At 43.1% G+C, this 12595-nt stretch overlaps 1 protein-coding gene across 2 annotated transcripts in view; it reads left to right on the forward strand.

Moving 5' to 3' along the window:
* The window catches only part of CACNA1C (calcium voltage-gated channel subunit alpha1 C), a 1657037-nt gene that overhangs the window by 724472 nt on the left and 919970 nt on the right, over positions 1-12595 (forward strand). For both annotated transcript variants that reach the window (XM_086952879.1, XM_086952878.1), the window contains exon 5: positions 8559-8698. In XM_086952879.1, the coding sequence (XP_086809005.1) occupies positions 8559-8698 (140 nt within the window). The remainder of the gene's footprint in view (positions 1-8558; positions 8699-12595) is intronic.

Raw genomic sequence — 12595 nt, forward strand, 5'->3', positions numbered from 1 at the left:
TGCATTGAATAGTAGACCCTCATTGGTTTATTGGAGCTGTGTGCCGTTATATTCATATGGTATTAACTTCTTTAAGGTTTCTTGAGAAGTATGGGCAGCTGTGTTCATGTTTTGGTTTTTGGTGGCTTAACACTAGGATGCTCCAATTCTCAGTTATTTTTGTTCCAGTGGGAATTAGCTTGTGGTGACAGTTAGTACCACAGTTTTAGGTTGCATGTAGGCAATTAAGGGGGGATGTTCTCATCTCTGCTAAATATCACCTGTACGTCTATAATAATCCTTTGTAGTTCTCCGAGTGATAGATGATATGTGACAACCTAAATGACTAATTCTGAAGTACTGCTTTTCCTGCTTTGTAGCAGGTGATCCCTGGTAACCATGATTTCTGCACAAATGCCATCTTAATTTGTTTGACTGATCACCCCTTCTTCAAAAACAGTAAAAGGAGTGAGGCAAGGTGGTTATCGCTCATCCTCTCATTAGGACATGTGACGATATGCGATTTCTTGACTTCATGTCTCAGATATTCCTGTGTGCCTTGAAGAGCAGCTTCTTAATTTTATCAACTATTCTTGGTTAGTGTCCATAGCAATACAGTTGCATTTGTCCTTGGTTCTTTGACACGGTGCTGAACATAACTGATTGGCCCATAGAATTATTTGAAAGACCCTTGGCATCTAGATAATGAAAGTGAGATTTTTGCATTGTAATATATTTGTGGGTTTATGGTCTCCTGTTTAAAGAAGACCTGCAGCAGGTCTGCCATTAACAGGGTAGCATATTGCGGAACTATTGCACTTCCCATTTCTGTTCCCATTTTTGAAAGAACTGTTGTTCATTAAAAATGTTATTATTTTACCAAACTACTAGTTTCATGATTTCTGTGCCCATATTACCAGGTGTGGAAATCGCTCTCTTTTAGTCTCCACTTGCAAAACAAAGAAGGCAGTAGTTGGATGTCTGCCAAAGTAACTCGTATTTAATAGTAACACGTGGGTGCACATAATCACAGTGCTCAGGTGGCTATGACAAAAGTGGACATTGTACACAGGTCTGCGAGGTTATTTATACATGTGGCATGAGCTGGGCTATGCAAAATATTTACAGAAGGATCAATCCCATACTAGGTACCAAGGTTAAGGTCTGGTTCAGATCCTCAAATACTAACCTACAATTAAACAAACAAGCACAAACATTATCAGAGGACATTGCTTGTTCCTTAAGACATGGGCAAACACACTAGCATAAATATTACAAGTTAACATTGCTGGTTCCTTCTCCTACAACTGCAGACATTTGAAGTATCAAGTATAAACATTGCTAGATTAGCCTCAGACGGACAAAGAGCGGGCATGTCAACATCAGATCTGTAAAGACACAAGCAAAACAAGACTGTTTGTGCTGACTTTAAAAGCACATCAACAAGGCAAGTTCGTGATCAGAAACATTTCAAGGGAAATACAAATGTAAGAACTGATGTTAAAAAAAACACTGTATTGTTAAGGTGATGGTTGGGTCACATGGGCCAGTATTGAGGCGGGCATTATAATCTAGGCGTTTCCACCTTTAAAAGTTTATTCGTTGAACGATATGTTCGAGTTGGTTATAATTTTAAATTGTACCCGGGTAATACTTCTTTCATGTTTACCCGTGGAGACGCAGCACAGAGATATAAAAAAACACGGAGTCAGATGTTTACTTCGTGTCTATGGAGACAAACGTTTGCAAGCGCGCGACGCACACATAGTATGTCTCGTGTAGTTTCGTCGTTTCCGCCTTTACTTTCATGCAATAAATGGCAGTGAGAACACAGACGGCTGCTCCCTCTCGAGTTATGGAAACAAGACCAGCCGTTGCGATGAGGTGAGCCCCTTTCCGTGTGATTTACAGTCTGATTTACAGCCTGGTAGAGTAGTTTTGTCAGGGATGGGACTATGCGCGAACTAAATGATTTTATTAGTGGCACTAAGCATAAGGTCATATTCACGTCTGAGTCAAACTGATGTCCCGGGTAATAGTATCGAATATCTGGGGTTGAGACAGTCACTCGACTGAGTAACATTTTATTTATTATTAGAGAAACCAGCAACATGATTTACAATGCAACACGAGAGTTGCCAAGGTTGTTGTTATATATAGAAATGGAGAGAGACCTATTCTCTCTAAACTTCTTTCGGTTGGATTAAAAAACATATGGCTCACATTTAATGAATAGTGAGGGTACTATGTGTTTAAACTTGTATTTAAATATAAACACAATGGTGCCATTCGTGTACTACTGTTAGCTTTATCTAGGAATGTTATACTGAGGTGTCTGCAGCAGGCTATAGAATAAAGCATGTTATGTGCTTACACAACCTTTTTAACTTTCACCAGATCAACGACCAGGTGTGACACTCGATAGATGGTTGAGTTGACCCTCACATATTACACTTAAGTAAGAGTAATATATATATATATACTTTTCAAAGATGTTAGTTATAGATTTATAAAGGGTGTTGATACATAGTTGGGTTTAACAACTGTTAAGCAGTGTTGTTTTATTGTTTTACAGAGCCCCATGACTGATCATCTTGTTCAACTTAAATGTTTTACAGTCAAGAAATAGAGACCTAAGTATCACTTTTTATTTACACACTTGTCACAGCAGAGTGACTGTTATTTGATCCTGATGAATGCCCTGAACTTTTTGTCATTATGGCAGAAACATGTTGATCTATAGATAGGGAATACATCCATAACCCTACATTCACTCGTACTTTTAACCACTGCCATTTAGGATGGAAGAATAAAGTTGGAACCCCTAAATAGGTTGTTTTTAAACACGCACTTTACATTTACTTTTGCACTCTGCTCCTCCTTACCAAAACGAGTTGGTAGAACCAACAAGTGCTGTGCACTCCAGCTCCTTCCCTCTTGGGTGAAGTCGTAGCCCACACGGGGTACCTTGTGGTCCCCGTGTGATGGAGAAACCCAATGATGAAGCATGTCACCCTCGGGTTAGTGAGGGTTTTCCTCCACAACTAGGTTGTGCCCCTATTTTTCACCCCTTTTTTTCTGCTTCTATGAGTACAATTTGATGCTACCCTATATCAATATGCGTTAAAATCATTTTAGGTCTCGCCTAGCAATGCAGCGCATGCGCTGCTCACCTTGGCGAGACCTATAATCGCCGGTTTCTCTGCCGAAGGGAGACAGGAGGTGGCACGCATGGACAGATGTGCACTCGCAGACAGGAGATGTGCACTCCATATGCGTGCACATCTCCTGTCCCTGCGTAAACACAGCGCACGCATGGCGCACTTTCACTTTCCCTCCCTCCTAGTTAGTTTCAGTGTTGCGCACCCGGCCGCTCTCTCCGACACACATCACATCATCACAGAGGACAAAGCAGGAAGATGGCTGCCCGCGGTGTGATGTTATCCCCCGAGGAGGGTGAACTCCACAGGTTACCAGAGACATGCACCTCGTTAAACTGATAGCGCACTTTCTTTTTATCAGCGCAGCCGCAGCTTCCTGCTCCGTCCACATAAATTGCCTTGTTTATCCCCGTTATTAGTTTAATGGGCGTAATGTGTTTTAGATGTCCGTATCAGCATCACTAGCATCCCTGCAGGCAGAAAATTCAGCCAGTTGATTGACTAGTGTCTAACCCCCGCCGCACGCTCCCTTTCATGTGGTCCTTATTAAAGAGAATAATAATAGCTTTGCACGGTGATCCAACCCTTGCATTTATAACAATTGGGGCTGTTTAATCACATTCTAGTGTACGGCGGCACTGATAATGTTCAAAGGCCCGGGGGCTGTGGTCTGGACCTTTACATCAGGCCGCTCAGGGGGTAGTAGGCGCGAGCTGTATAGCTGGTACCAAGCCCCGCCCACTGCCCATCCAAATTGTCAACCCAAGGAACTGGCTTCGAAACCGAGCCCAGCTGAGGGGGCTTCTCACCTAGAAATAGTACATGAAATTAACTTTTTTTTATACTTTTCGTCCAGAGTGCGCTGCTTAATGACAACAGCAACTAGGGAGGGAAAAGGAAGCCTTGGGTAAAGATTTGTTATCATTGATGTGAATATTTACTGTTATAAAGCGCTCTGATACCTTCGGGTCTAGCTAGCGCCATATATAACTCTCAAATAAATAAATAAGTTACAGTAAGAGCGAATAGTTGCAGCTCCTAGAAATGACTGAATTGCGATATAAAGCTCTACATAACAAGTATTATTACTATTGTTTGCACTGCCAGGGCATATGTAAGAGAAACACAATAACAAGCATTTGCAATGCAATAGGTCTTGCATTTACGAGCGTTTGAGCTATTGGCATTGTAAATGACTTTTTTTTATTTATGTGTTGATTTTTAAAACATAAATAAAAGTCATTTAACAATGCCAATAGCTTAAACTCTTGCAAATGTGGGACCTATTGCATTGCAAATGCTTGTTTCTGAATGAGGAAGTCTTACTGAGCTGCAAGACATAAGCCTGTGTTTTAAACCTATATGTCGCTTACATGATTCACACATATTATGACCCTTTCCCTTTGTGCCATTCTTCTGCTAGTATTTAACTGGTCAGAGCAAGAGCTTGCAATGAATATATTATCTTTAGACTATATCAGGGTTTCTTTTTGTCATTATACTTTCTAGATGAGTTAAACATCAACAGACAATCCTCCAGCACTTACACACATTTCTGACATAATGCAATATGTGTATTCTTTTTAATTAAAGACTGCATTTGATAGGTCACACAACACTCGGGGCCTAGCTCGGTACACTGAAAAGTTTTGGGTATCTGAATATTTTGTAACGTTATGATTCCTCAATAAGAAGACAATTTTTTCTTCTATAACCAATGTTTAACCCCTTCCATGGTCATGACGAGCTGAGCTCGTCATGAGGCACAGTGGAGCTGTGCTTATGACGAGCTGAGCTCGTCATGAACAATGGTAAATCCTACTTTGCAGCACAGGAGGGGAAAAGTCAAAGCAGCCAAGGTGTTAACCATAGTTGGTCTATTCTGAGGTCTGTGTTGAGATAAGAAATGCTCTAATACTCAAGCCTAATGCCTTTTATTGGTCTTTGCGAGCACACTCCATCCATCTAATGTACAAACCTACTTTGTTCTGTGGGAAACGCTGAGTGCAGCTTTAAATCTCCCAGTGCAGTTTGCCCTGCAATCTGACAAAGGGACTTGTGTGACTCTCTAAAGGCATATTTATTGTACACTTATTACATCCTGTAGGTGCCACAACCAGAAAAGTTTGCATTTTTAGAATGGATTAACCCCCCAAAAAATTGTTACGTGATAGAAGCAATAATTAATGTATCTATCGCTCACCCTATTCACGCCACACATCTGAAATAATCCACATATGCATGGTACATACTTTTGATTTCAGAGGGGCATGTAAGCAAACTAAGTATTTTGATGTGACACAAAGCATTCTGCAATGAGAGAGGTTTGTAAACAAAGCATTGTGATGAGAGTGAGGCGTGTAAGCAAACAAAGCACTGATTTTACAGCGGCATGATCCCTTTTTCAGGTAGCACCTTCAGAAATGCTGCACCCAGTCTGTGTCCACATGTCCACATTACTAGAACTACCTTGGTGTCTCTACACAGATAGCTGCCATGAAAGAGGGTTCTGTGAACTGTCTGAAGTGTGGGACACAAACACAGCACAGGGATTGCAGAATACAAAACTGGTAGAAAGATGTTAAACCTGGGATGCTTCTTCATTTCCCAAGCAAATGACATAATTTCCAGAACGACGAGGGGATTTCGGGCTAGCCTTCTAACAGGTCCTTTCCAATGTGGTGGTCCACAGAATGTTCGCTAAAACGCCAATCCAAGATGAAGTAAACTCTTTTTCCTGTGATATCAGTTCCTGTTACTCCATACATAATGAGGCAGTTTCAAGTGAAGGGTATGTTGCACTTCTTTTGTTCCCTTACTTTCCATCATGTTTTTCTGCCCCCTGTTTCTATTTTTGTCCCAGATTTTTGTTCTTTGCAGCTTGAACTTCTTCTGGATTCTTCTTATAGAATGTGGCCTTGGTTCTCTCATTCCTTCTCCTTTTGTGCTTGCCAACCTCCTCATATGTGCAGCAACTTACGTTACTGCACAGATCACAATTACAATTGTGCATTTTGCCTGTACATTTTGGCATGAAAAACCAGCCAAAAGTTACTGGGATTAAAATGCCTGGTAAATAACGGGACATGCCCATTTTGGTACAATAAGCACCACAATCTTCATGATGTTCTCTATTTTTGGGCACTAATCTTAATTGAGTGTTGTTTATCTGACCCAATAAATTCTGATCCTTGCGATGCCAGAATATATTTGTTGGTTGTGATAAATGCTGCACTCTTTTCTGGGCTATCCATAATCAGGGTCTTTATAACAAATGATACATCTTTACCAGGTGGGAATGGGTCGAATGTTATTATTATCAATCAATTCAGGTGCCAGATTATGTAACAAATTGACCAGCTGTCTGCATTGGAGGCTATTATTGAATAGGTCCTTGCATTATTTGGCGAAAAACTTGAAATTTGACCTGTTTTAGGCCACCCGTGCTATGGTCCTTTAAGCTCCAAAAAGAACAATATATAGATCAGGAATTGCTCTCAATATATTTGTTCTCAATCAATCAGGATTTATAAAGCATGGCTAATCACCCAATAGGGTATCCAGGTGCTTTCAGGTCCCGGAGGCTTATTTGAACAGCCCGGTCTTCAGGGCCATTCAGATTTCCAGAAGTGTGATGATGGTCCAGTGGTGTGTGGGGGCTGGTGCAGGTTTTTCCTGCCAAGTGGGAGAAGGAGCTTCCTTTGTTTTGGAAGTAGGGGACCCCTATATACTAATGAGCTTCCTCCATTGGTGCCTCAGTAGATGCAGGGAGTATGGGCAAGTAAAAGGGTGGCTGGGCGTAGTTTTCTCGATGGTTGGTGGAAGTTCAGGCAGTGGTTAATGCAGGCGGGTCCTTGGTTGTGTAGAGCTTTGTGTGCATGGATCAGTAGCTTGAATTTGCAATTGTATGAGTATCATAATGCCCTGGCATTGGCTTCAGAGCCAAAATATAGGATAAACTGAAGCTGTGAAATACGAGCTGTATGACACATAACTACACGGTCCATAATCAAAAGCAAGGTTAAAACCAAATAAAGGGCTATTTAAGGCATGAACTGCACCTGAAATTGATTAGTGGCCTGGTAATGTGTTGACGTCAATTGTTTTGTTTCTTCAATTAAAAGGATTAAGTTAGCCTCGCCTTTCCTCCGCGATCAGTAAGAAGTTGGAATAGAATATCTTATAAAATATTCGCCCAGTTACCTTGGGAATATGCTTTCTCTAGAACTCTCTGTAGGAAACCTGAGAGATACTTTAATATTGAGTATGGGGTCATCTGTGCAATTCTCTTTCTTGCAACATTTAGCAATCCATGCATGTGGGAGTGGGAGTGGAGTATGTGTAAATCATCTCTGCAGTTTTGGAACCAGCTTCATCATTGTTCTTTAAAGGGGGCCTACACTGTTTCTATTGTATATCTGTGGGGAAGGGAGGAGGCAGAGGGGCCGCAGGATCAAGGTATATATTGTGAAAGTTGCCTTAGTTGGTGCTGTTTTGTCTTGTTGTTACCATTTTATCCTTGATTACGCATTGGCGTTAATCTTCAGTATTGGTTGCACTGAATGGTTCTGTGTGAGGCGTTTTGTTCTCCTCCAATAACGTGGAAGTGATTTTTCTCATTAGGGCAATGCTGTGCTAAATTAATGGGTGGAATTTCACACAGTAAAACCTCAATTAAAAAAAACACACTTTCACTTCATTGGAGGATAAAAATTCCACACTAAGCAATTTACCACCAACAGGGTTGAAGATACAAAGTAGTACGTAATCAAAGACAAAATTACACACAAAGGGCAAATTAGCACCATCACTCCTCTTACACCGAAGTGTGCAGTTGCGAGGCAGAAGCATCGGCAGGTTTGGAGAATACCAGGCCGATATCCACACATTGCTGTAAAGAAAATGCAATGCTTAACTTTCCACCTGGGATACTTTGAAGGCTCTGCCGACACCACTTTCTCTTGGTGTGTCAGACTTTGAGATTAGTTTACAAAATGGCTGACGACCCTAGTAAGCATAAAGTCTCCAACAACAAAAATAATGATGGTGGGGATGTTTTCAACATAAGCTGTATTAGAAAAGAGTGTGTGTCCCCTTTGGTTGCTGCAGTGTTTGTGTGGTTAGTAGCATTGAATTGAATTAAATTCTGTATTTGTAAAGCACTCAGCGTGAGAGCTGGCTCCAGTTCAGGTAAGATGTGGCCCTGGCTGGCACCCTGACCAACTACTTCTGTCACAGATGGGCAGTTCCTTACTAATGCATACTATTATTCTAAAATCAGTGGCAGCCTTATAAACAACTACTCGGTCCGTGTGGGTGCAACCAATCCAATACGCAGAATAAAATACGGCCCGCTGTGCCAATGTTAGTGCACCTCTGAGTCACACTCTAACAGCCCACCTTCTGCTTCCTTTACAGGCTTTTTAGTGCAATTTTAGAACAAGCAACCAAAGCAGATGGAGGAAATTCCATAGGCGGGAAAGGCGCTGGATTCGATGTGAAAGCGCTGCGAGCATTCCGGGTGCTGAGGCCTTTACGACTGGTGTCCGGAGTTCCGAGTAAGTAGACTGGCCCGTCGTTTCTGAGGGGAAAAGTATGGGTGTCTGTGCTCCCATCCTGCACGCACATTATTGTTGGGGCTCTCCACACCTGCTTCCAGCCGCATGATGCCGGCACTGGTAGTGACGCAGCACGCACTGGCACTTGCAGTGACGCAGCACGCGCTGGCCTAGTTTGCTTCAATCTCTCACAGGACGTAGCAGCGCGTGGTTCTGCCGCGTGGCGCGTCTGGGCAAGTGACGTGTTTCACAACAGGTAGCAATCCCTGCTGTTGTCTGTCTCAATGGACATCTCATTGGAAGAGGACTCATGAACAGACAAATGCACGACCGTAGCATGTTTGTTGCCACGCTTGAGAGAGAGCTTTGGGTGATTTTGTGTGATGTGTAGATGTTCATGTTGAAACATACTATTCCTTACTCTTAGACTATCTCACCCTGAAGAAAAATTGCCTGAACTTTTTTAGATCCATCTATCTTTTAAGGACAAACACATATTTAAGGATGTTGCATTTAACCCATGATGTCATTTTCAGAGTTTTGATTGAAATACTTAAAAGGTAGAAGCTGGTGATTCTTGTTTATGTTTGCAACTTCCCCTTCTGCCTTGATCCTGGGAGGGAATCCCCCCTCAATAGGGGATAGTTTGGGGGTTGATGAATGTATACTTTTTTTACGTTTCTGAAATGTCCCGTCCTTCTAACCCTTGCTTCAGACTAATTAAATAGGAAAACGTTTGCAGTCTTCAACGTAGAAAATAAGATTGCAAAAATAGGGGCGTTTCTCGCCCTCCTACTGAATGTCACTGTGATACGAATTTTATTAGGCAAGAAAATGCTGATGGATGTTTAAATCCCTGCCAGAAATATTTGATGCAAAAGATTACATTAGTCATTTACAGTTAGGCAGTCGGGCTGCCAGATAGCAGGTCAGTAAAGGACATTGACTCTGCCTTCCCGGCAGGAGACTGTCCGCGTACAGCATGGATCTCTCAATCCTCAGACTAGTCGCTACTACAGCGATTCCATTGGAGAGAGTCAAGGTGTGCGGAGGCGCATGGAGTTGTGTGCATCAAGGTTACGCCAACATCAACGTTCTTCTCATCTTGCTTCAGCCTTGCCCTTGTCCCTGCCTGTTCGTTTCTGTCTAATTTGCTGGTTTCTAGTGGTTTTAGCCCTTCATTATAATATGGCCAGGGCTTTAAGTGGGCCGGGTCTCAAGGGGTCTGAGCACCGGCAGTTTTTTTCAGGGGGCCTCGAAACTGGTCTCTATCGGGCTCTGTTTTGAGCCCTGACACAGGCATCCCGTTTTTTTTTCCGGACTGCAATGACCATTGTTTGCTGTCACTGTAGTCCGGAAAAAAGTGCCATGGCTCAAAACAAAGCCTGATAGAGACCCGTTTCGAGACAGCACCAGGCACATGGATGTGCTCTGCTCACACTGCTCACTTCTCAGTAGTAGAGAAGTTACAGCATGACGTCATGCCAGGGGAGCGTTGTGGGGGAAGGGAAATCCTTTAAGAGTCATTTTCTTTCTGGATTTCCCTTCTCTTTCTGAAACTCAGGAGCAGCAACATTGTGGTGGGGCCACCAAGGATTTAATTGGAAGCTTTGTCAATATTATATGCAAGTCATAGTTGCAGCTTATTTATCTTCTGCAAGTAATAACCATTGACAACACCAATATTCCTCACTTATTGTAGGTATGATGTTACTTGTATCAAATATCTGGATGCAATGACGGAAACAGCAAAATACAAGTCGGGCGGCACACTATGCTAAGCACAGATTTTTTGCGTAAGTGATTTAAAGCCACGCCCCTAATTACACTGGCCACGCCCCTTTGAGAGACCCCCCAGTTTTTTCACCCCACTTAAAGCCCTGAATATGGCTGACGATGTTTTTAACATCCCTTTACCCTCCTTCTTTGCTCTCCCTTCACCACCTTACCCCTGCGTGTTGCAGCTAAGGTGATGTAGGTGCGCTGGGGGAGGTCCGTGGATGTTTGTGTCATTGGCCAGTCCCTCCTCATCTATGTACTGACCAGTGAACACAAAAGGGGCTCCCTGCTGCCTTTTTTAATTCACAGCCATAAGCAAGGGTGCCAAATTTCTCTCCCCCACGACCAGGGCGCCTTCTTAGCAAAGGCTCTCTGCATGTGTATTGCACCCAACTGGCAACATGGTTTTATAGGGCGGAAGTTTTCCCCTTGTTGTCAGGCGACATCACTGCTTGAGACCCCCATGCCTGGCATGAAAGTTCCAGACAGGGACACCTAGTCAAGGTTGCACTACCATAAACAGGGTGTTACGACTGTCACAGTGGCCTGTAAGCATGGGCCTTTAGGTTAAAAGCTTCCAGTCAAAGTTCCACCATTGTAACCTTAGTGACCCCTGACTATATATAGGGATGGGGAACTGCAGGTTTGCTTGGGCAGGAGCATCACCGATGTACCACAGAACCTCCGCTCTGCCAAACCCAAATGAAAATCTTAGTTTGGATTAGAAATATCTAGAATTGTCATATGGCCAGGTACTACCTATACCCTCTTCTCCTTTATCAAGACCCAGATAAAAACACTAGAAGAGTTTTTTGGATGAGGGGGTCATAAAAAAAACCGGCCGTATTTATTAACATAAAAACATAAACAAAATTAATATATACAATATTTACAAAAATACGCAGAAAACATTGCATGACATTGATTACATTGATAAGTACAGATATCAGATGGTTAACCTTAACATAACTCTAATATTAGTTATTCCTATCCGTATCTAAACATATCATCATCAATAATCATAATAGCAGTTACTTTTCTGCTTATCCATATTTGAGCCTACGGCAAGGTCAATAACTGGTGTCAGATCCTTATCAAATTATGCCCGCCCTCCAACCGGAGTGTGCATGCGCAGAGGGCCCGTTACCGTGAGGGTACTTCCCCCCACCCCAGTTATCCACGTACGCTCTGTATATTATCCCCATAAGGGGCCCTTGCAGTTCTGCGCCGTTTACTGGCACCATTGTGCATGTGCGGGGTGACCAACCAGCCTAGGGAAAGCGTAACTTCCCAATCCCCCGCACCCATCCAGCCAACCGGCTGTAACTGCCCCTGGAGTTGTAGGAGAGACCACTTGTCCCTCCCCCTTGGGCGACCCCATTCAAGAAAGGCGCCGCCCTCTAAGGACCTTAAATTTACTACTCACCTATCATGACCTTACCGCCATAGGCCAGCATAGTTGACCGACTATCTGCCCCCCAAATGCTAACTAGAGGGTCATGTCCTGCTTCTGAAGCCACCCAACCATGCTAGAAGATTCTCTAAGAAGATTTCGTTATCTACTTTAGACAAGTGGACACAGTCTTTTAAGAAGCACGGCTTCCCCCTGATACACTCGTGGGTGATCGTCTGGAGTTGAGGAGCCCTGAACAGCCAGTCTATCGTATTGTTGATCCTTCTTACTGACTGATTCAGTGCCCTCACAGACTCCCCCCCTCCCATTGGAATCTGGGTACCATCTGTGACCATACTATGGTGCACCCTTGGCATGTCCTAGCTAACCACCCCACGTCATTGATTATGGTTTCCACTAGCCCTCTTCTACCCAGATTCACCAAATCGTTCCCTCCCAGGTGCAGGATAATGATACTGGGAAGAGCCCCACCATTGCTCAATAGGTCTACTACAAAACCCCTGAACTGACTGAAGCGGAGACCCCCTTTCCTATGAAATGACACCCTAAAATCAGCCTGCTCTGCTCTAGACCTGTAGTTACCTGAAAGGAAAAAGTTATTCATAGGCCTCACATATGAATGGACAATAATCCAAACGACATGTGGTCCTGGTTTCTGTGGATGTGCACGTCTTTGCGTTAATGGTAGTTGCTGTTGTGCCGCC

This window comes from Lissotriton vulgaris, chromosome 1_2 (genome assembly GCF_964263255.1).
Source record: "Lissotriton vulgaris chromosome 1_2, aLisVul1.2, whole genome shotgun sequence".
Taxonomy (NCBI): Eukaryota; Metazoa; Chordata; class Amphibia; order Caudata; family Salamandridae; genus Lissotriton; species Lissotriton vulgaris.